Below are 24,649 nucleotides of genomic sequence, written 5' to 3' on the forward strand. Positions count from 1 at the left end.
AAGTGAAAAGATATAACACCATGCCAGAAAAAATATAAAAAAAAAAAATTCAGTTAGTTGGAAAAAGGATCGCCCCCCCCCCTCCTAAAAATGAGTTGTAAACTCAATCAGGTGTAGCTAATCAACTTCTCAATGGCACACACAGCCATTTAACTTACAACTGTGAACAGCTGTGGTCAATTTGATTTAGATCAGCATGAAAAGAGCATTCCTGGAGCATTTCAGTCCCTGGTAGTGCAACTGAAGCAAACAATCAACTATGGGTGGCAGCGCACTGTCAAAAGATTGCGGGGATAAAGTTTTGGACAGGCACAAGTCAGGAGATGGATACAAAAAAATGCAAAGGCTTTATCAATCCCGAGAAGCACAGTGAAGTCTATTATTAAGAAGTGGAAGATATTTGGTACAACACAGACCCTCCCTGGATCAGGACGTCGCTCCAAACTGGATGAAAGAGGCAGGAGGAAACTGTTCAGAGACACTACCAAGAGGCCTTGCAGCAGCTCTGAAGCAGTTGCAGGAATTTATGGCAACGAGTGGTCATTGTGTGCATGTGACAACAATATCACAAATTCTTCACAAATATGGCTTGTATGGGAGGGTTGCAAGAAAAAAAGCACTCCTCAAGAACTGCTATATGCAGTCACGACTGGGCTTTACCAAAAGGCACCTTGAAGATTCAGAGGCCACATGGAAAAAGGTATTCTGGTCAGATGAGACTAGAATGGAATTATTTGTCATCAACACCAAAGTCTGGTGGAAATACAATACAGCTCACCATCCAAATAGCACCATTCCTACAGTGAAGCATGGAGGTGGTAATATCCTGTTATGGGGGTGTTTCTTTTCAGGAGGGACTGGAGCACTTGTCAGGATAGAAGGAAAAATGGTTGGGGCAAAATACTTTAAAATGTTTGAGGAAAATCTGCTACCCTCTGCCAGAAAGTTGTCAATGGGAAGAAGGTTTACCTTCCAACCTGACAATGACCCAAAGCACACAGCAAATATGACCACACAGTGGTTGGAGGAGAAAAAGGTAAATGTTCTTGCATGGCTTAGAGCCCAGACTTAAATCCCATTGAAAATCTGTGGAATGACTTGAAGACTGCAGTCCTCAAACAGTCACCATCAAATTTAACTGAACTTGAACAGTTCTGCAAAGAAGAGTGGGCAAATATTGCAAAGTTAGGAGAGACCTATCCCAACAAACTAAAGGTTGTAACTAAAGTAATAGGTAGTTCAACAAAATACTGACATAAGTGTGGTGATCCTTTTTCCAACTCTGATTGTTTTTGAAATGAGTAAATATACAGTATCTCACAAAAGTAAGTACACTCCTCACATTTTTATAAATATTTTACTATATCTTTTCATGTGACAACACTGAAGAAATTATACTTTTCTACAATGTAAAGTAGTGTGTGTGCAGCTTGTATAACAGTGTAAATTTGCTGACCGCTCAAAATAACTCGACACACAGCCATTAATGTCTAAACCGCTGGCAACAAAAGTGAGTACACCCCTAAGTGAAAATGTCAAAATTGCGCCCAATTAGCCATTTTCTCTCCCTGGTGTCACGTGACTCGTTAGTTTTACAAGGTCTCAGGTGTGAATTGGGAGCATTTGTGTTAAATTTGGTGTTATCGCTCTCGCTCTCTCATGCTGGTCATTGGAAGTTCAACATGGCATCTCATGGCAAAGAACTCTCTGAGGATCTGAAAAAAAAAAACAATTGTTGCTCTACATAAACATGGCCTAGGCTATAAGAAGATTTCCAAGACCCTGTAACGGAGCTGCAGCACGGTGGCCAATACCATACAGCGGTTTAACAGGACAGGTTCCATTTAGAACCGGCCTCGCCTCGAGCAAAGAAGTTGAGTGCACATGCTCAGCGTCATATCCAGAGGTTGTCTTTAGGAAATAAATGTATGAGTGCTGTCAGCATTGCTGCAGAGGATGAAGGGGTGGGGGGTCAGCCTGTCAGTGCTCAGACCATACATCACACACTGTGTCAAATTGGTCTGCATGACTGTCATCCCAGAAGGAAGCCTCTTCTAAAGATGATGCACAAGAAAGCCCACAGTTTGCTGAAGACAAGCAGACTAAGGACATGGATTAATGGAACCATGTCCTGTGGTCTGATGAGACCAAGATAAACTTATTTGGTTCAGATGGTGTCAAGCGTGTGTGGTAGCAACCAGGTGAGGAGTACAAAGATGAGTGTGCCTTGCCTACAGTCAAGCATGGTGGTGGGAGTGTCAGGGTCTTGGGCTGCAAGAGTGTTGCCACCACTGGGGAGCCATTGAGGGAACTATGAATGCCAACATGTACGGTGACATATTGAAGCAGAGCGTGATCCCCTCCCTTTGGAGACTGGGTCGCAGGGCAGTATTCCAACATAACGACCCCAAACACACTTCCAAGACGACCACTGCCTTGCTAAAGAAGCCTACGGTAAAGGTGATAGACTGACCAAGCATGTTTCCAGACCTAAACCCTATTGAGCATTTGTGGGGCATCCTCAAACAGAAGGTGAAGGAGCGCAAGGTTTCTAACATCCACCAGCTCTGTGATATCATGAAGGAGTGGAAGAGGACTCCAGTGGCAACCCGTGAACTCCATGCCCACGAGGGTTAAGGCAGTGCTGGGAAATAATGGTTGCCACACAAAATATTGACACTTTGGGCCCAATTTGGACATTTTCACTTAGGGGTGTACTCACTTTTGTTTCCAGCAGTTTAGACATTAATGGCTGTGTGTTGAGTTATTTTGTGGTGACAGCAAATTTACACTGTTATTCAAGCTGTACACTCACTACTTCACATTGTAGCAAAGTGTCATTTCTCCAGTGTTGTCACATGAAAAGATATAATAAAATAAATACATTTACAAAAAGGGGTGTACTCACTTTTGTGAGATAATGTAGCTGGATAGGGCCCGGATCACACTGGCGCGACATGCTCTCCGACTTTGAGAGTACATGTTGCATGACATGTAAAAAAAAAAAAATCAATGTTTCCCGAGCCATCTTAAAGTGGTAAACCCACTAACCAAAAAAAACCCTGCAAAACAAAGGCATAATGAGCTAGTATGCATAGCATACTAGCTCATTATGAATTACTTCGCTTAGATCAAAGTCGGTTCTCGTACACCGCTCCGGCCGGCGACATCACTCCCGGAGTTACTTCCGGGTGTCATGGGCTCTGACGCTGTGATTGGCCGGAGCCGCGATGACATCGCATGCGCGTGGGAGCCGCCGGTAACAGCACATTAACTGAAGCAATGGCACATACATGCCGTTTCTTCAGTGCGCATGTGCCGATGACGTCGGCACATGCAGATACAGGCGATATCTCCTAAACTGTGGTTTAGGAGATATCCGGGGTAGCTACCGGAAAGCCTTTTTTTAGGCTTACCTGTAATAAAAAGTAGTTGTAAAGGGTTTACAACCACTTTAACTGGTCTGACTTGTTTTGGTCCAACTTTGGAAAAGGTTCCTGCACTACTTTGGTCCGACTTCTGTCTGATTTCAGCCCATAGAATTGAATAGAAGTCGCATCCAAGTCGGGTCCTCATCTTAATTGATGTCATTTGGATCCAACGTTACAGGAAGATTACACAGGCGTTCCCTGAAGTTGCTTCTAGGTTGTGTCAAAGTAGCCATTTACAACTTATTTAAATATACTAACTGCATGCCATTAGTAGTCTGAATGCATAGGCAGAGAATTGCTAGGGATAGTTTGTTGTCCCAGGTTCAAATAAATACAGGGGTTGATATAATAAAACTGGAGAGTGAAAAATCTGGTGCAGCTCTGCATGGTAGCCAATCAGCTTCCAACTTCAGCTTCTTCAATTAAGCCTGGACAAAAAACCTGGAAGCTGATTGTTTTCTTTACAGAGCTGCGCCAGATTTAGCGCCCTCCAAGTTTAGTAAATCAACTCCGGAGTATTAAGTTACTTGGACATTGTGTTTGGCTTTTTCCATTAATACTAATTGTATGCCCTTTGCAAGAGGACTAGACATATACCATTGTTATAATTTTAATGAGTTATGTACTAATTTAATTAGCAGCAGTGTCTCATTCATTATAACCAGATAATTGGTGTTTTCCTGAGTAACAGAAGCACGGGAATCAGGGCAAATGGTTCTGAAACCAGCTTGACTCCAGCCTGGTAATTAAGATCCAGGATATTTTATAAGTCTAACAGATTGCTAAAAAAGTGGGTACATTATATTCTTAATAGTCTATTCTATTCTTTTGGCTCTATTAACACTTACTTGTATAACACAGTATGATTTAATTATTAGAAAGGATGTTAATAGGTGTACAGTATATACAGGTTCAGAACATTTGAAAAAAATGGATGAAGGCTCCTTATTTTAGTTACGTCTTCCCTAGCCTTTTTGTCCTAATAGATTTAGCTGATTCCTTGTTTAAAAAAAATTATAAATGCCAATCTGCAGATTTCATTATTTACATTAATAGATGCCTCATTCTTTGGGTGTATACAAATACTGTCAGGCCTGGATCTATTACTGTCTCCCTCCCATTAAAGCACAAAGCAAAATAATCTATATTGTTGCTTTAACACAATGCTCACTGTGCATTTTCAGTGTAAATGCCATCATTGGGAGTCCAGACAAAGGTCAGACTGTGCAGCAGCGAGTCGGATTTTAGCTACAAGCATAACATAGTCACTCAATAAATAAGTCATGTTCATCCATAATACTTTAGTGAAATGGAAAACGGAAATAGGCCATTTCAGGTAGTGTATGAATTTGGGGCGCTTTCGCACCTGTGTGCTGCAGTACTGCATCGCACCTTCCCAGCACATGGTAAGCAGGATCTTGTGTTAAACCGCTAAAAATGCTGCACGCATGATTTTTAGGTCTGTGGTGTGTAAGGCAGCCAATTCCAAAGAAAGGAAAGCTATCTTAATGCAATACATGTTGACCCATGATGCAACATGCCCTTTAAACACACTACATCGGGCTAGTGGAATAGTTTTTTATTACGTGCACGATTTAAAATTGAGTTAAAATTACATAAAGTATATCCAAAAAAAAAATATTGAATTGAACATTTCACATACAAAAAATCTCTGATATAGTAGCACATATGCATATAAGATTAAACAGTTGATATCCTAAAGCTCAACACTTTTGTGAAGCAACATTCACTTCTTCAGGAGTTAATCCTATCCATAATGACATCTGCAGAGAAACCATGTCATTAATATAACCTAATAAGAAGCAGGTACCCTTGAGTGGGTGGAAGAAATGGGGAATCCGCGCAATGAAATGATTTGAAAGACTGAGTGGGAAGTATATCACTTAAATGGACTGCTGCCCTCACGTACACCGACTCTACAAAGAATGGAATAAGTGAAAATTAGTGAAAAAAGGAAAAATGTGTGAGTGTGGCTCTTTCTCAAACCTTGTTGGTAAAAGTCAGTGGGTGTAAAAAAAAAATTATATATGTATTTAAACTACTGTCTTGTGCTATATTCCCTCAAAAGAGATACAATACAATTTCTTCGAAGATAAATCTCCTGTAGAAGTCCGTGTGACGAAACGTACGTAGGGCGTGGCTTTGGACTGAACGCCTTGCAGACATGTCCCGGTAAGCTGACGCTTAGGAACATCTTATTACTCATTGTACACCGCTCATTTTTTCCACTACATGTGAGTACCCTTAAAACACTGACCGAATAAATAGTGTTTTAAACGGTTTTACACTATGGAATCCTTTCTTTTCTCCTTCATGTCCTTATGATATTACTCTGCTCCTGGTCCTGCCAAGTACTGCTGCACAGTGGCACATTCTGTGACTACACGTTACCCCTGTAGGGGACAAACAGCTGGTGAGTCTCTGCACAATTACAACGGGAGACACCAGCACTGGAATAGCACCTGCTGTATGCTTTAAGGAAACCCCACAGCGAACGTCGTTTTTCACCTATAGAGCACCGGGCACAGTACCCATATGGACTGCTTATTAATATTGTAGAGGCCACATTATATATTTCAAACCATCTGCATGACACGAGTGTTAACCATATTCTATATAGTGATTATTTTATAGGACACTTGTCACTTGGTTAATTTTAAAATCTGTAGAGTGATTTAATATATTGGTTTATTTAGCACTAGACACTTTTGATTAATAAGCACAAGACACTTTTTGAATATTTTTGCATGTCACGAGTGATGTATTTATTGTATTCATTGTGCTTTCTAATGTTTAAGACACAAGTCACTTTAACCTACAATAGTGGTAATAATTGATTTATCTTCGAAGAAATTGTATTGTATCTCTTTTGAGGGAATATAGCACAAGACAGTAGTTTAAATATATATATTTTTTTTTTTTTTTACACCCACTGACTTTTACCAACAAGGTTTGGGACAGCGCCACACTCACACATTTTTCCTTTTTTCACCCTTGAGTGAGTGACTGGGCATAAAGAGAAGGCAAATGTATTAAATACTTTCAGCTCTGTGTATACAAAGAATCACGAGGGAGCTCAAGGCCATAATAGGGTTGGTATTGACACAGCCTCAAATGATCCACATTGGCTCAAAAATTATATGGTAATGATATCGGGGAACTGGAGGAAGTGGAGAGAAAGGCAACCAAACTGATAAGAGGCATGGAGGAGCTCCGCTATGAGGAAAAATTAGAGGAACTGAATTTGATTCTGGCCAGCTCAGTTGATTGCTTTTAAAAAAGCCTGGATTCTTTCCTAAATGTATATAATATAACTGGGTCCTAACATTTATAGGTAAAGTTGATCCAGAGAATATATTGCCTCTCGGGGGATCAGAAAATAAATTTTTTCCCTGCTGTACCAAACTGGATCATGATTTGCTGGGGTTTTTCGCCTTCCTCTGGATCAACTGTGGGTATAGGATTGAGTATATAGGATTGTTTTTATTTTTTATTATTTTTTTATTTTTTATTGGTTGAACTAGATGGACTTGTGTCTTTTTTTTCAAACTAACTATGTAACTCTGTAACCCATAAAATGCAGGAAAACACCAAACCGGAAACACACAGAAGAAGTCACATTGGGGTCCTATTCCACCTGTCTCAAGCTGGTTACTCTCTTGCTAACTGTTTTTCACTGGAATATATTTGGCTGATATCTATGCCCCTTGATACATATTTTGTAGCCGTCTGCTGCATTTAGTGGGCTTCGGTCTGTGACTTCTGCTGTGTGTTTCCCGTTTGGTGGTTTACTGCTCTTTCCACAGCTCCTGTACAAAACTCTCCTGATGGTGTTTTGCACCAGATTTTTTATTTTTTTTGCTCCAGAGGGGTTTTGCGTTCCATATATGGTGATTGTTTGTTGGGTAAGTTTTGACCTTTTTACTGCTCGTCAACTTGCATCCATTGGGAAGTCTTTATTACAAATATCCTCTTTTGGGTACTTGCTTCTTATTCGAGTTTTAGGATATCAACTGGTTATTCTTAAGCTGGCCATACACCTATAGATTATCTGCAGATTTTCTATGGTTAGATGGAAAAAGTGCAACAGATTTCTCCACGTTCGCTAAACTGTGTGGATGGAGGAATCTTCCACTTTTTCCATCTAACCATAGAAAATCTGCAGATAATCTATAGGTGTATGGCCAGCTTTACATGCTTATGTGCTACTATATCAGAGATTTTTTGTATGTGAAATGTACAATTACCATTTTTTTGGATATACTTTATAGAATTTTAACTCAATTTTAATCACGCATGGAAATATAAACTTGTTTTTTTTTTTTTAAGAATGTATTGACTTGTCTTTCTGGTGCAGCTCTTTTAAAGTCCAATGGGAAATTTTTGTATATTTGAGTTCTCATGCTTTTAGTTGTCTGTTGGGCTGCCAATCCTGTTTATCAAATATGCAGCGCAACAACATAGTGAATCAGCGCACACGTTGGGCTGACTGTGCTGCTGCTGCTAACTGTGAGCAGTGGCTTAGTGTTTTTTGCTTGCAACAGAAAGTGCTGTTATTGACAAGTATTAGGAAAGACGTTTTGAAATCGATAAATGATTTGCTTAGGAAAAATGTATGCCGTGCGGTATAACACCATGCATGCTGAATAGATTTATGATTTACATACACTTTAAAAAATGTAAATGAAATTTAATGTTGAAAACATGGTGTGTAAACTGAAATTAAGCCCAGTTATTTTATTTCGGTTTTACCCTTTTTCAAGCGATCTATCTACCCTAGCATCATCTTTGAGACTGTAAGAAAGATTTGCAATGACAGGTTAAGCAGATGCTGCAGCAAAGCTGACATTTTGTCAGGTTTAAATTTTAAATTCAGCATTTAATACTTTTTTGTTAATGCTCTGACAGTTGCTTTCTAAGGCATCACAAAATATCAATTTGAGAGATGGGGCTGACTACACTACATCCAGCAGTATGCTAATTGTTCACCTGCACTGTAAATGAATGTAAAATATTTTTTTCTTCTTGCAGTGAACGGTTCTTTGTAAGGCTGAATAGGAATGGGCTGCCTAAATCTCCAGAGAAGACAGAAAGATACAGTTCTCTCTTTGTTGTAAGTGTGATGTCTGTGATTAATTTCTTCATGCCTACAAAGCTCAAGTGGAGGCTTGTTGAAGTGTAACCATTTCAAAATGAATTGTGTTTTAATTGATAAGAATTAGTACAGCTAAAGCTGAAAATTTATGAATTTTAATAAAGCTAATAACAAACCGTGGAGGTTGTTTTATTTAGTAGGGGTGTGCATTAACACTTTTGGGCAGACTTGAATAGTTAGGTTAATTAATGATCCTAACGGTTTGAAGTTATAGTTGTATATTATATAGTGGGGACATCGCAGCCAGTGTGAATGATATGCAAAGTAGAGAAAGTCAGTCAGGTGGCTTCTTCTTTTGTTATGACTTCTGTGAACGCAAATCACATCAGTGCGTTTCAATGGTATTTAGCGCTTTGAACTATTTTAATACTGTGTGGACTGTGTTGGGCACTAGCAGTGTTTTCTTGTCTCAATTCTATTTCTTCTTCTCAGTTATACATCTCTCTAGTCTTTATAGTAGACTGTGATGTTTCACATTATGAAGTAAGACCTGCCAGTTTCAGTTATTCCATAGTCACGAGATGCATTCTTATTTATTGTAACCATGTTTCTTTTGAAAATGTGTACTGTGAATATTTTTACATAAAAGAAAAAATACATCTGGAAGCTACCAAGAATCATAGGGTGTCCTATAATTCAATGTTTGTTATCTTACCATAACACAAGAAAGGCCAGATGTCCTGAGCTTTGGTTATTGCACTTACTGTGGTTTTTAAAGTCATCTAGTGCATATACTGTATGCTCATAATATACTGTATAATCTTTGCTACCAACCAGAGGGATATGAAAAGTCTGGCATTAGTTATAGCAGTTTGTTGAAAATTGTTACACTGTGAAACATTTTAAAGGAGCGTTTCACTTTCTACAAAGGTGAATCATAACTTAAAGCGGAACTGTATTGAATCTGACCACCACAAACCAAAATTTTGTTTAATTCATTTTTAATATTCAAAGCAAACTCTCCCATCCATCCATGTCTCCATGTTCTATTTAACTAAGAAATCACTTTGAAAAACTCCCCCTAGCATTTCTGGTCATGGCCATCTTGAGTAAGGGCAGATGATTCATGTAGCATTTACTTCCTGGAATTCATCTGCTCTTAGCTCAGGCATGCAGGCAGGAGGGTGTGCTTAGCTGAGAGAACCCCTCCTAAATACTCCTGGGATGTATGATATCATTTTGTCTAGGCATGAAAACCAGGAAGTAACTGAAGAAATGTCAAATAAAGTTTAAAACAAGTGAATATGATATACTTTTTTATCTTTTTACTAATGCTAGCAGCATAAGGATTGCAAATGGTCAATTTTTATTGAGAGAGTGAAATTCCACTTTAATTAGCACAGAATAGTTCTTCCTCTGTTGATCTATACTTTTGCTGGGATCCTCCGTTTTCAGATTTCGTCAGCTGTACAATTGCTGCTGGATACTCTTAGTTATAACTTTCCACTTCAGTTATTTTTCTGTCTCTCTGGACAGTGATGTCTGAATTTAGGGACAACGTAGATAAGAAAGAGTAAACAAGTTACGGATTGACACTTTCCTACAAAGGAATTTTAGGATGGGACCATTTTTATATTTTTATACAAAAAGGAGACCCCCCCCCCCATATGTGAAGCTAGGATGTGTGTAAATACCAATATCCTATTCTGTGATTGGTGATTACACATTTTAATTTTTAGCAAATATGAGAATTAGTAAATTAATTACAAATTAAATTGATTAAAGTACAGTCTCAGAAATAATCAGCTAAGATGGCAAGTAGACAAGGCTTGTGTCTGTTAGGGTATCTGGTTAAGTAACCAATTGGTCACCTTTCTGGATCAAATTAGACTGCCTGTATGCATAGAACTGTGTTGTCTTGTATCTTAAATATGTACTAATGATTGCTCAAGTTAACGAAGAAAAAAAATTGTTTTTCAGGACTTGAGTTCAAGTGACCTTCGGAAAGACATTTTCATCACTGTACATATTATCAGAATTGGTAAAAAGAAAAAAAAAACTTTTAATAAATGTGGCATTTCTCTTTTAAAACTTAACAATGTTTTAGTTTATTTTGCTAATTCAGGATGTGGTGAAAAACCTGGGAAGCAATTGGCATTCTCTAGGTGTGATTTATAACAATGCTAGGATTCTGGAATATCTTTGCAGACAGCTGCGGTCACTCACTTTTTCATATTTTCCTAATTGCGGTTTGTATTGTTTTTGTCAGCCATGTATTATTCTCTCCAGACTGCACACAGCATTTTTTTTTCTTAATTTACACCCTTTTTATTTTGAGGCTTTTTGTTTTTGTTTTTTTTTTCCGATTTTGGCTGAATGGTACATTCATGGATTTGTACACTTTGCCCATTTTTGGCTGACCATCTTTGCATTATTATGGTCTTAGACTTGTATGGTCCAACAGTGCTCCTTTCTTCCTCTATAAACCGCAGGAATCAGTCACATTCAAATTACAATTTTCCTTTTTATCTGCTTTTATCTTTTCAGTTTTAATTTTTTTACTGCTGCATCCTATACAACTGTGTCTATTAGACCCCTTTCACACTGCAGCACCGCTAAAACAACACTAAATTGGCGGTCGTTTTTGCGGTGCTTTTCGGGTGCTAGTGGGTTGGACTTTTAAAGCTCACATGACAACGTGACCTTTAAAAAAAAAAAAAAAAAAAGAAAAAAAGTCCAGTTTTGTGGCGCTTTTAAGGTGCTTCGGAAGTGCTGTCCATTCATTTCAATGAGCAGGGGCATTTTGGGAGCGCTATTTATATTTATAGCGCACCCAGGCCGCCCCGAAGATGCTGCTTGCAGGACTTTTTATAACGTCCCGCAATTGCACCACCCGAGTGTGAAAGCACCCATTGCAATGAATGGGAGGCAGTTTTCAGGCACTTTTTAGAGGCCATTTCTAGCGCTAAAACGACTGAAAACTGCCTCAGTGTTTAGTTTATATGCAATACCTTCAATCTCTCTTGAAACAATTTACTTTGCATCCAGTTTTAATGCACCTGATTTGTATTTCCTATGTTTGAGGACCTCTCCACCCCAACAGTACAGATAAAGCTGCTAGCTCTAAATGCAATGCTCCTCAGATTGAGGGAATAAGGTCATCCAACTTCTGGATTTTATTTTACCTAGCAAGGTGTCTTGAAGTGCCCTCCCAGTCCATTTAAGATATTCTAGACCCTAAGCAAGGTGTGCAAAATAATTTTTACAAAAGCATTATCCACCACATCCAGAATGGGCAAAATCCGTTAAAGCAATAAAAAAGTTTTTTTGTTGTTTTTTCTTTAAGCATGTGGGTTTGATAATCCTGCTAGCTCACTCATTTGGTGGCTCAAGGTATAAAGTAATATAGTTGGGTTGCTGTGAATGGGTCACATCACATCATTACATGTTTGGTTCCATTAGCTGTTGACACAGACATCCATGGTTTATCATTGCTTTGGAAATGCCAGTTTGTTGGTTTGAGTTTTTAAATGTAATTGTAAAGTTTTCCTGAAGGTAATGCCAGCACCATGGCTGTCTGCTCCCTCTCCCTGTGCACTTCCACTGCACGATTATGCAAATTTCAGCTGTAAAAGTTTGTGATTGGATACTTGGAAAAATATAAGTTCATACCCATAATACTGTTCAAACCTCAGGGATATTATTTTTTATTTTTTACATTGTAAAGTCATTCATTTACAGTACATATATAACACAAAATATTCTTATCTATACTTTTTGAATTTCAAATTACATTTGTTGTATAGTGTAATAGTGTAATGTGCAATCATACATTTTGCAAACGCCTGTGTTAGATGCCATTTTTTGTTCATTCTTTAAGGCCGAATGGGCGCAGGTGAAAAGAAGAATCCCTCAAATGTGCAATATCGACGGCCTTTTGGTTGTGCGGCTCTCAGTATTGCTGACCTTCTGACTGGAGAATCAAAAGATGACCTCATTTTAAAAGTATACATGTACGTTATAAAAGTTCACTTTATTTACAGCAGCCTTTCTCGACCTTCTTATCCCAGTTGAACTCTTCAAATAAGGTTTAGGTTTTGGGGAACCTCTGCTAAAATAAATGCATCTGGAGTGAAAAAGTGCCCCTTACATTGGTGGTCAGTGGGAAAAATGTCCCTTGCATTGGTGGTTAGTGGGACGATTACAACCCTTATATTGGTGGTTAGTGGGACAAATACAACCATTATATTGGTGGTCAGTGGGAAGAATGTCACATTGGTGGTCAGTGGGGAGAATATCACTTACATTAGTGGTCCTTGGGAAGAATGCTCCTTCCATGGTGGTCAATGGGAAGAATGTCCCTTACATTGATGACCAGTGGGAATAATGCCTTCCTGATAGTGGTGGTCAGAATTCTGCTATTTAAGACAATTAAAAAGATAATGAGGGATTGATTAACTAAAGCAGAGAGTGCAAAAGTTGGTGTAGCTGTGCATGGCAGCCAATCAGTTTCTTACTTCAGCTTGTACAGTTAAGCTTTGACAAAAAATAAACCTGAAAGCTGATTTGTTTCTATGCATAGCTGCACCAGATTTTGCACTCTCCAGTTTTAATAAAGCAACTCCTTGGTGACATGCCACTGGCTCTGTCTGGTAGTGAAAGTCCAGCAATTATGCAAATGTAGCCCCCTGTTCCTAAAATTGGGGCTATATTGTAAATTTAGTTTTTGGCTGAGCTGTAAACAGCTCAGATTGATTGTACGTAGTTTATTTGGCTCTGTCCTAAATCTGACTGTGTTGTGCGTTTCCCGCTGTTGCCAGTAGGTGTCACTGGTACCACAGGACAGTGTGAAAATAAAATAAAGTTAAGCTGTAATGAATATTCTTTTTCCAGAAACAGCTCAGTAGGAGGTTCCTGCTGTGCATTCTGGGAAGGGGTATTTATTGAACAGATGCCATGTGCTTTAGTCCGTCCTTACCTCCTGGCCCTCCAGGCCTGAGGCTACGTTGCTGCAAGCACTGCAAGTAGGCCCAGAAGCCTGTCTGGCGCCTACTACTCCTGAGGTGGTCCTTAGGCTGTCTTGCCTGAATGGAAGAAGCCAAGCTGAGGAGATCCAGGGGAGGACCCTTGCTGGAGAGAGCCAGGATGAAGGCCGGTCTCCCAGAAGGGCCTGGTAACTCGTTTGGAGGACGCACCTACATCTAACTACCCTCACAGTTCTGCTGGGTCAGCGTAAAGGTTCTGGTACTGTGGAGCTGTTCTACAATCTAATCAAGGTAACAAGCTCCTGGCTGCTAAGTTTGTGAGAGAGACTTATCCAGGCATCTACTGGCTGCTAAGTCTGTGAGAGAGGCTTATCCAGACATCTTACTGGTTGCTAGGTCTGTGTGAGAGACCTACCCAGGTATTCAAGATCTGCTGAAAGAAAGCTGTGTTTTGTCCTTTGATTCAAGGAGTCTGTAAGTGATCCACTAAAAAGGTATCTGAAACCTCCCCTGAACCTCTCTTCTACAACCTTTCTCAAGTTTTACTTAAAGCATTGAAAAATACCTAAAGTGACTGGCGCCCACATTTGTTCTAACTTCCCATTATAGCCATGGACTCAGCCCTGGGGTGAATGTAAGTCCGCTCTCTGTATCTCTTTGCTCCCAGTATACCCACGGGGGTGCTACACAGACATAGCTCAAGGAACACCTAGAAACCTCTGGAGTAACTAGGGTTGCACAGAGCCCTGGTTGAGAATGGCCGCTGAAGCATTTTAAGTTGAAATGTGCTATATAGTCGTGCTAGAAAAGTAAAAAAACAAAACAAAACAAAAACCTGTCCATTTGGTGCCTAGTAAGAAATGCCAATTCAAGTAACTGATGCAAAGTAGGGTTATTTACAACAGTGGAACAACACAGCCATGAGATAAACAATTACTTAGTTGTAATGCAAGGTCAGTTTATGAAATGTATATCTTGTTAATAAAGACAGCTTCAGCTGTTAAATCCAAGTTTCAGATTCAGCCATGAGCACACATGTTTACCAAGTGCAGGCAAACTCATCTGTTTTGGCAGTACAATAAGCTGTTGCATAATGAGCTCCTCTAATCATAATGGGTACAAACAGTGGAGAATGACATTTTAATAAGTCTTTTTTATAAGTGTGGTGCTTTGCCACCTGTTACAACTGTAGGTAATACATTAATAGATTAGTGACATAAAGAATACTGTTCATTTCGTGATAATAGAAGCAGAGGAAGTTGTACCTTTAAAAGAAAATTAATGATGTAGTTTTGTTAGCTTTCTGCGCCAATGCCAGTATATAAAACTGCCTTGTTTTCCTCTATCCACCAATGCAAAATAAAATCCTAACCAACATTTGCTATAGCAGTTTTTTTTAATTTATCGTTTATTCAAATCATTTTTTTTCTAGGTGCAACACTGAAAGTGATTGGTATCAAATCCATGAAAATATTATCAAGAAAATGAATGCTCGCTATAACCTTACAGGCTCAAATACAGGTAAGGAAAAAAATACATTTACTATAGAGGTCTATCATTTTCCATAAAAAAAGTGTACATTTTAAAGTTGGACCTCTACTTGTTAATTGTCTGACAGCAGTCTTGCCGAGAAATAGTTACTGACATGTTGCAGTAATGCTGAGGCATTTGGTCATGTGATCTTTAATGAAGGGTGTCATGTGACTGACTGCATCATTGTTTCGTCGTCATAGTTTCGTCATGTGAACAGCACAGAAGAGACTATAGAGCAGCATTTCTAGCATAAGATATTTCAGTTATTTTACTCCTTGGTCTATCTACCCCAACATGACTGGTGACATAACATTACATTTGATTGTAGATCTGCGATCTCTGAGCTCCCCCTTCCCCTTTAACTAATTGCTGGCTTTAGAGTAAGAAAAAACTCTAAATGCATCTTTTACTTCCCTAAATCTGAGGCCAAGTGATGTTTGCCCAGGGAGTGGAGGTCCTTTGGATGTCCATGTCACCATTTGCTGGTGTAAATTTATCTAATGTTTAACCATAAGAAGAATATATGTAGTTTTTTTCTCTTGCTGGAGGTCTGCAAACTGCCCATAAAGTATAGATATTTTGGGATTGATTGGTCCCTGGGGTTTCAGCTACTTTGATCCACAAATGAGTCTTGAGGAAAACTGCAAGACTTTTTTTGGGGACATAAAGCGGAGTCTCATCCAAAAGTGGAACTTCCGCTTTAAGGAATCCTGACCCCCCTGACATGCCACATTTGGCATGAAATTTTTTTTGGGGGGGGAGCGGGTACCTAGTTTTGACAGGTACCCAGCTCCCACTTCCGCTCGGGTCGCCTAGGCAGCCCCTTCCTCCCTGCAAACTTCTTAGACATGTCACAGGTCCCAGAAGATTGCCCGGCCATACAGGACATGTAGCGTGACATGCGTAGTGCACAGTGCATGCCCACAGTAGTGATGCCGCAGAGAGGAGAGGGAGAAAACAGAGGCTTTGGACGGCCGCATCGCTGGACCGTGGGACAGGTGGGTGTGTGTTTACTAAAAGTTAGCAGCTACACTTTTTGTAGCTGCTGACTTTTAATAAACACATAAATGGCTGGAACTCCGATATATGGATTGCACAGATCACCTAAAGAGAAGTTATCATGTAGTGCATAAATATGTCTTTTAATGGAAAGCACAGTACTTTAAAGAGGAAGTGAAATTCCATCTTTGAATTTTACCTCTAGGTAAGCCTATAATAAGGCTCACCTATAGGTAGTGTAAATATCTCCTAAACGTGCACCATTATTTACTGTACATGCAGCCAGTGAAATCACGGGTGCATGCGCTCTGAAGGAATGGCCTCCCGTGCCATTCCTTCAGAGCCCGTGCTGTGACCGGCGACTCCCACAGAGCCCGAGTCCACGAACCCGAAAGCACAGCGGGTGAAAATGGAAGCATCACTGGAAGGCTTAATTTTCAGGTAAGTTTCAAATAATGTGCTAGTATGCGTTGCATACTAGCACATTATTCCCTTGCCTTGCAGATGAGAAAAAAAAAAATATGCAGCGGTTTACAACTGCTTTAAAATGTGTTCCCTTTTTCAACTCCAAAAAGTGGAAGATATTCATATACTGCATGCACAGACACATTTCATTTACACAGATAATTAATTTTCATATTCATATTTAAAGTCTAAAAGCAAACATTCTTTAATTTTCGAAAGTTCAAGGAAATGATAAAATACTTGTCTGTTTTTTGTTTGTTTGCTGTGTCTTGTTGGGGATAGTTTCCTTTACTTTCTGTCATGAAAACACAACAGGAAATGTGAAGAAATCACTCCAAAGTGAGAACTGTCACTTAGTCCAGTTTGCCTGTTGAATCATTTGTGATGTGATGTATAGTCTCTGCCCTCCTGCTACACAGGACAGAGCATTGTGGGAGGCTGAGCGGTCACATGACTGCAAGAAGAAGCAACAGAAATAGGTGCTGAGTTGCCAGCTTTTAGAAAACGGCATGGGTAGTTACTTTATATAATGGTATCCATGCTGAGTAGTTGCTGTAGTTAAAGTCTGTGTAACCTAGTCATCTACTTCAAATAACTTGGACTGCTAATGCAGTTAAATTAATAATCCTGATCTCGCAATCGGTTTGTGCATCTGAATTTTCCTGTATACATTGTAACATAATTTTACAGCTACCGCATTAAACAAGGTTTTCAAAATGCATTTGGAGGGGACTGAAACCTCTCATCAGCCATTGCTTGTACATTCTCCCTTTTTGCATATAATCCTTAGTAGGTTTTAGTAGGGTTAGAGTGGGGAGATCAGTGTTTATCAGTAAACAATCAGGAGTGTATAAAATTGGACATCAGGGAGACTTTGGGGTTGATTTACTAAAGGCAACTACTGTAGGTTGTTCTCTTTGCAAAGGAAATTTTTCCTTAGCTTAGTGAATGTGGTGGAAATTCGCTCTGCAAAGGATACCAATCATGTGCAAGGGAAAAAAAAACTGTATTTTGCCTTGCGCATGAATGGATGTTGGATGTCAGCAGAGCTTCATTTAAATTAAGGGTAAATGTCCTTGCAAAGTAAGTAGTAAATCAACACATTTGGATAGAACTGATATTACCTGACTTAGGCTGGCCATACATGTTCAATACTCTTGTACAATTTTCCTTTAGATTTTCCAAAAACCATAATTTAGGAGGTCAAAACTAAACAACACTTTCAACTGTATCCAATTAGGCAGGCCCTTGCACTACAGAGTTGAAGGTAAATTTAATGAAAACTGTACAGAAAATTGTTAGAAAATGATATAATGTATGGCCAGCCTTAGAGAATCACAGGTTTTGAGTAGGTTTTTGTCAGTATTTATACATCTGAGTGGCCTGATGTACTGAAACAAGGTCAGCGTGAGTAACAAGATCGAAGTGAAAGTGGTTTATGTATTCTCATGGCAAGTATTTACCTTAAATGGTTTTTACCTTTTTATACAAGGGTAAAAAAAAGCTGTGCACCTTTATTGTATAAAAATCTGAAAGTAGGATAGAAAAGATTTGTAGTGGAGTCTTTTCTTACCTTTTTCTTCATCACTGTTAGACAATTGGAGATGTACAAGCTCTGTGCAATCACTGTGATTTTCTCTGGTCTTATTTCATGTTAGGGAAAGTTGTAAAGTATGCATTTATGACCTAATATACTTGTCTTATTGTCAAGCTTGAGAAGACATACAAAAGAAATAAACATTTTTAAGGTTATTGCTTACCGGACTCTGCTCACAGTATGGAAAAGTTCAGAAGCTAGCAGAATTCATCGGCTGCCTGGATCTTTGGCAGGATCTATCTATACGTGTATTTAGCTGACTGCTGTTCAAGCTTCCTAACATCTATTTCATTTCTTAAAGAAGAACTACGTCAAAAAAGCCATAATAACATCTGCTTATATCTATTTTGCTTTTGGGTGCCCTCTGTCTAAAAAGCTAATAATACACTGTACAGTCCTGTCTGCTATAATGAGGAAAGAGTTGCTTGTAACTTCAAGGCTTGTCTCTGTGTGTTTAGAACTATGCTGGTCTTGGTGTGATCTGAAGCATATCTATAACCTTCCAAATTCAGTAATCAAAGTAAGTAGCTGTGCTGTGGCTACGTACGTGGCTCCCATCTATGATTTAAAGGCCATCTCCAGAAAGATTTTGAGCAGCTCCCTTCCCTCTTCCCTCCTAACCACATTGTTCCCACACCTACACATTTTTGTTTTTAAAACCATAGTAAGCTACTTTTAAGTTGCCTGAATCTGCCCTCACAATACCCTCTGCGGCACCTCCTTTGGAAATAAAGACAATAAATCTACTGCCACATTCCTGACCAGTCTCATTGGCACACCACTGTCCTCACACCACTGCTGGAGTCTTTAGAACCTGATAATGGACCAGGTAGAAAACGTCTACACCACCAGGCAGTGACATGGGCACCCAAAGAAAGACCCTTGCAATATGTGGTACAGAAGAGAGAAGACCAAGCATGTCACTTGACCACAAATTCAGGTGAGTATGTGGGCATTTTAGATTACTCTTTTTTTTTAATTACTAAAGGCTTAGCTAGAAAGGAGTGGAGGCTGTTTTAAGTGCTGAACAGGGAGTCCTTGGCCCTGTTGAGCAGATACAATCCTGGTATTCAAAAAGCAGAACTGTCATTCTGCAGAATGTCGCAGAAGTACTCAAATACAGTATGTGAAGGCTAACACAGTTGTATAACTCTGAGGAGTATTACTGCAAAATCAAACAAATAAAAAGAAAAAATCATCCCACAAACACAACTTATAAAATTAAAAAAAAACCCTTATCAGGAAAATTTGTAATAATAATCTACAAATAATCATGCATAAATCACAACTCATCCCATAAAAGTTAAAAATGTTAAATCCCCAACATAATTCCCTGTATATACAAAACTCCATATAGGAAGTTTGTCAATGGTGGTGCAGACATTCTTCAGCTTGATAACAAAAAGAAATACCCCCCAGTTCAATAGTCTTTACTATAATTGTAAGCTACATATTTTGATAGGCATGTCTGCAGTTTGAAAAACATTTCTAAGGACCTCATTTAGATGACCTCACCAGGCCAAGAGCATTTTACTTCTGAATGTACAGATATTGTATATCCTTTTTGACTCCTTAAAACAACAGTATAAACAGCATTCAAGTTACTTTGCTAATCAGTTAAACATCAGCAAAGGTGCTTGTAAACAAGGTGAACACTAAAATATGAAAGAAACCAATCGACATCACCTAAATGTCTGGATAACCTACCAGGTCATTATTCATTCAGAATGTGTTACACATCTCTGTTCTGGAACAGAACTGCAAAAAAATCATTTTTTCACATATATCTTCTGGTAATTACCACACTAGGGACGGCAGTCATTTTATTATTGTGTCATTTTGCTGTTCGGTTATTATGTATAATGTTTTTTTTTTACCTAATCACAGTTCTGTTTTTGCAAGTTAATGTTATGTAAAACATGTAAATGCATCTTGTAGTAAAACAATGAAACTTGATTGCCATTATTTTTCAGCAGTGCAGAGCACTGTCAGTTTCATAACAGCTAATTTTTATAATCATATAATTAAAGTTGGACAGAAACACTGTGTTCTTCAAATAAATGTAGTTTAGCTTTGTGGTGCTATATTGGTGTAATGTTTGCTTTCTTTGCTAATTGTGAGCTGTTCATAAATGCAGAAATGCAGCGCACGTTCAGAGCTTGGCTTTGTGCAGTTTTTGCTTTCCTAAACCCTCTGTGTATTTAATAGAAATTATACATTTTTATCAATATAAAAATATTCTTTGTCACCTGTAGTTATCAGGTGGCAAGTTTCAAGCACAATGGCTGCTTTTTAATAAAATAAAAATTGCAAACAGGTAAGCTTTTTATCGCAAAAGTGACATGCAATGTCTCTTTGACAATAAAGAACATTTACCTACCTATTCACAGTCCTCAGCAGAATGTGACCTGCACAGTCCATCAGGATGACTGCACTCCTACGCTGGCTCGGGAGTGATGTCATCCCATTCCACCCAATCAAAATGGCCAAGACAAACCCAGGGAGAAGATACTGGCACTGACAAGGGGGGACCTCATGGGCATCAGACCATTGGAAGGAAGGTATACTGTTGTGCCTTTAGTTCTGTTTTATAGCTGATTGACTCAGGAAAGAACAGAATACCATCTTCCCTCTTTTCCTAGTCCCAATGGGGTATATTTACTAAAACTGGAGAGTGCAAAATCTGGTTCAGCTCTGCATAGAAACCAATCTGCTTCCATTTTTTTTGTCAAAGCTTAATTGAACAAGCTGAAGTTATAAGCTGATTGGCTACCATGCACTGGTGCACCAGATTTTGCACTCTTCAGTTTTAGTAAATCAGTCCCAATATGACTCTCCAATTTAGTCTATTATACACAGGCTTCCAACAAACTTGTAAGATCTGATCTTTCTTATTAGCTCAATTTTAAGTACCATGGATGCAAATTATATAAGTCCCCTTTAACACTAGTATGTTTTTGCCACGCTAAAACACACCTTAGCAGCATAATAAAATAGCAGGAAATCCTCCTTTAAATCCTCTGTAGGTGTTCACATCACTGTGCAGTTTTTTAAAAGCGCACCAAAAATGCACCTTCCATTAGACGTCAATAGAAATGCACCAAATACGTGTCACGGTGCATTATATGAGTCGCATGTCAATTTGTTCTCAGATACTGCTTGTTAAGGAGCCAGCACTCACCGGTATCTTAACAACCAAGGACTCATCTCCGCTGTCAATGGGGGAATCCTGACTGACAGCGGAAAGTAAACAAAGAATGCATTATTAAAAACAAAAAGCGGTGTTGGGTTCCGCCCCCCAAAATGCATACCAGGGTTCAAACTTAATACTTTTTAATGACAGCTCTTCTATTTACATTCTGCTGTCAGCTAGAAAAAACAAAACTTTTATTATGGGAATCATTTGATCCTGTGTATTAATCCAAATGCCCTTCAGGGTTCAAAAAATATTTGTATCTCCTTCCTGTGTGGTAAATTTTTCATTTACTTTTATGTATCAAGATTTGTTATCTAGATTGTTAAAAATGACGTAAAACAGTAGTATATAAATGAATTAACTGAAATTTACTGAAATAAATGATATTTTCCTTTTCTTTTGCTAAATTGATGCAATTTCTTGTTATTGTGTGAACACGTAAACCACATAGTAGCAATGGTGCCTTGTTGATCCAGGGCATTTCAGTGGGACAAAGCAGCTGCACGGACGCAGTCTCCCAATCTGACATCAGTGGGACTGCCTGTACGGGGATGCATGAAACACCTGTGCATTCCCATGCGGGTAAACGCGGCCCTCACACAGAGCATGCATTGATAAGCCCTGTGTGAATGAGGCCTAAATGAAAGAGACTGTGTCCTGCTATATGTTCTCTGTAAAAAGCTGCAGAGCACTGGACAGAAGGCCGCACTGTGCGATGGTCTGAAACCAGTAATGTGACAGTCATTCCTCCCCTCAGCCCTTTTTGTGTGCTCCCTCATTTACAGTGTCTGGAGTTTAGGAAGGATGGCTGATTTACACTGCTGCAGCAACTGTCGTTGTGTTCATTGTGGCTATGCACATGCAGGTATCTGGGATCTATGTACATTGCTTGGATCCATTTGATGACAAGCTGCCATTTGTTCTCCCACAACCAGTTGAAAAGCAGAAGAAAAAAAAAAACATGAAAATCCACAATACAGACATACATCTTTATGTGCTTACAAAGGCTTAAAGTGGTTGTACACCCTCACATATAACCAGTAAAGTGAAAAGCCTCAGATGATACACAGAGATTAAACAAATCCTTCTACATAGGTTTTACTTGTTTATCTGCTGTCTTCCCCTCTCTAGGCCCTTTCAAAAGTGCAGATCATGTTAAAAATCTTTCTTCATCTGTCAGCAGCACAGAGAAGAGGGTGGAGAGACTGCAGTTACAGTTTGTGAGATTGGAGGAAGAGAGCACGCCCCCACCAAAAAGCAGAAGAACTGTGTTCTGAATAGACCAGCTATGTTTTGAGCTCCCCCCCCCCCCCTCTCCTGATACAAATTTATCTCATGTGTTAGGAAAACTTCTCAGAAATGAGACATGCTGATAACAGGGGAACAAAGCACCAGAGAGATATGACACTTAGAGCTTTGGAGAGAGATAAGTAAACACAACAGATATACGCTATATTACCAAAAGTATTGGGGCACCTGCCTTCATAGGCACATGAACTTTAATGGCATCCCTGTCTTAGTCCATATCAGGGCTGAGCTCAGCCCTTCCTTCCTCTCAGCTGGTTGCTCAGCTGTCGACGAACTGCCAGCTCCTATTTCTCCACAGTGACTCACCTGTTGATGATATCCTGCTTGTCAGTCCTGCCCAGATGATCTCTGCCTTCGCCTTGGTCAACATCACAGAGACTGTTACTGTTAAAGACTTGCTTGGCTGACATTCCTTCGGGCTCCAGTTCCTGCTTGCTGTTCCACTACACTGATCTCTGGCTTCCTGACTTTCTGGCTTGTCTGACTATCCGTTCAGGTTACCGAACTTTGGCTATGTTTTGACTACGTTTGTTATTTACTTTTATTATTAAACAGGTGTGATTTACGGTGCCTTGCAAAAGTGTTTACCCCCCTTGGCATTTTTCGTGTTTTTTTTTTTATTGTGAAACAAACAACAAATAGGACAAAATAACAGAAAAAGTTAATGTGCACAACTATTCACCCCCCTAAAGTCAATACTTTGTAGAACCACTTAAGTCTCTATGAGCTTGCCACAACTTAACTTTGGGATTTTTGCCCATTCCTCCTTGCAAAACTGCTCCAGCTCCTTCAAGTTGGGTGGTTTGCGCTTGTGAACAGAAATCTTTAAATCTGACCACAGATTTTCTAGTGGATTGAGGTCTGGGCTTTGACTAGGCCATTCCAGCACATTTACATGTTTCCCCTTAAACCACTCAAGTGTTGCTTTAACAGTGTGTTCGGGGTCATTGTCCTGCTGGAAAGTGAACCTCCGTCCTAGCCTCAAATCACACACAGAGTCTTACAGGTTTTGCTCAAGAATATCCCTGTATTTAGCACCATCCATCTTTCCCTCAACTCTGACCAGTTTGCCAGTCCCGCCTTCTGAAAAACATCCCCACATCATGATGCTGCCACCACCATGTTTCCCTGTGGGGATGGTGTTCTTTATGTGATGTGTTGGGTTTGCGCCAGACATATCGTTTTCTTTGGCCAAAAAGTTAAATTTTAGTCTCATCAGACCAGAGCACATTCCTCCATACATTTTGGGAGTCTCCCACATGCCTTCTTCGCAACTCAATACGTGCCATTTTGTTTTTTGCTGAAAGTAATGGCTTTCTTCTGGCCACTCTGCCATAAAGCCCAACTCTGTGGAGCGTACGGCTTATTGTCGTCCTATGTACAGATACCCCAGTCTCTGCTGTGGAACTCTGCAGCTCCTCCAGAGTTACCTTAGGTCTCTGTACTGCCTCTCTGATTAATGCCCCCCTTGCCCGGTCCGTGAGTTTTGGTGTGCGGCCGTCTCTTGGCAGGTTTGCTGTTGTGCCATGTTCCCTCCATGTGGTTATGATAGATTTGATGGTGCTCCTAGGGATCATCAGAGATTTGGATATTTATTTTATAACCTAACCCTGACTTGTACTTCTCAGCAACATTGTCACTTACTTATTTGTAGAGTTCCTTGGTCTTCATGGCAGTGTTTGGTTAGTGGTGCCTCTTGCTTAGGTGTTGCAGCCTCTGGGGATTGCACACGGATGGACATCATTTCACTAATTATGTGACCTCTGAAGGTAATTGGTTGCACCAGAGCTTTTTATGGACTTCATAACAAAGGGGGTGAATACATACGCACATGCCAATTATCAGTTCTCTATTTCTGAAAAACAGTTTTATGTATATGTTTTTCTAATTTTACTTCAACTTAGACTATTGTGTTCTGATCCATCACATGTAATTCAGATTAAAAAAACATTAAACTAAAGGCTGTAATGTAACAAAATAGGTAAAAAGCCAGGGGGTGAATACTTTTGCAAGGCACTA

General features: G+C 39.4%; 1 protein-coding gene across 2 annotated transcripts in view; it reads left to right on the top strand.

Annotated features, from left to right (window-relative positions):
• Nucleotides 1-24,649, top strand: part of DOCK4 (dedicator of cytokinesis 4) — a 501,293-nt gene that overhangs the window by 202,255 nt on the left and 274,389 nt on the right. For both annotated transcript variants that reach the window (XM_073619893.1, XM_073619894.1), the window contains exons 9-12: nucleotides 8,484-8,565; nucleotides 10,528-10,588; nucleotides 12,428-12,560; nucleotides 14,965-15,053. In XM_073619893.1, the coding sequence (XP_073475994.1) occupies nucleotides 8,484-8,565; nucleotides 10,528-10,588; nucleotides 12,428-12,560; nucleotides 14,965-15,053 (365 nt within the window). The remainder of the gene's footprint in view (nucleotides 1-8,483; nucleotides 8,566-10,527; nucleotides 10,589-12,427; nucleotides 12,561-14,964; nucleotides 15,054-24,649) is intronic.

This window comes from Aquarana catesbeiana, linkage group LG03 (genome assembly GCF_042186555.1).
Source record: "Aquarana catesbeiana isolate 2022-GZ linkage group LG03, ASM4218655v1, whole genome shotgun sequence".
In the NCBI taxonomy this organism is placed as follows: Eukaryota; Metazoa; Chordata; class Amphibia; order Anura; family Ranidae; genus Aquarana; species Aquarana catesbeiana.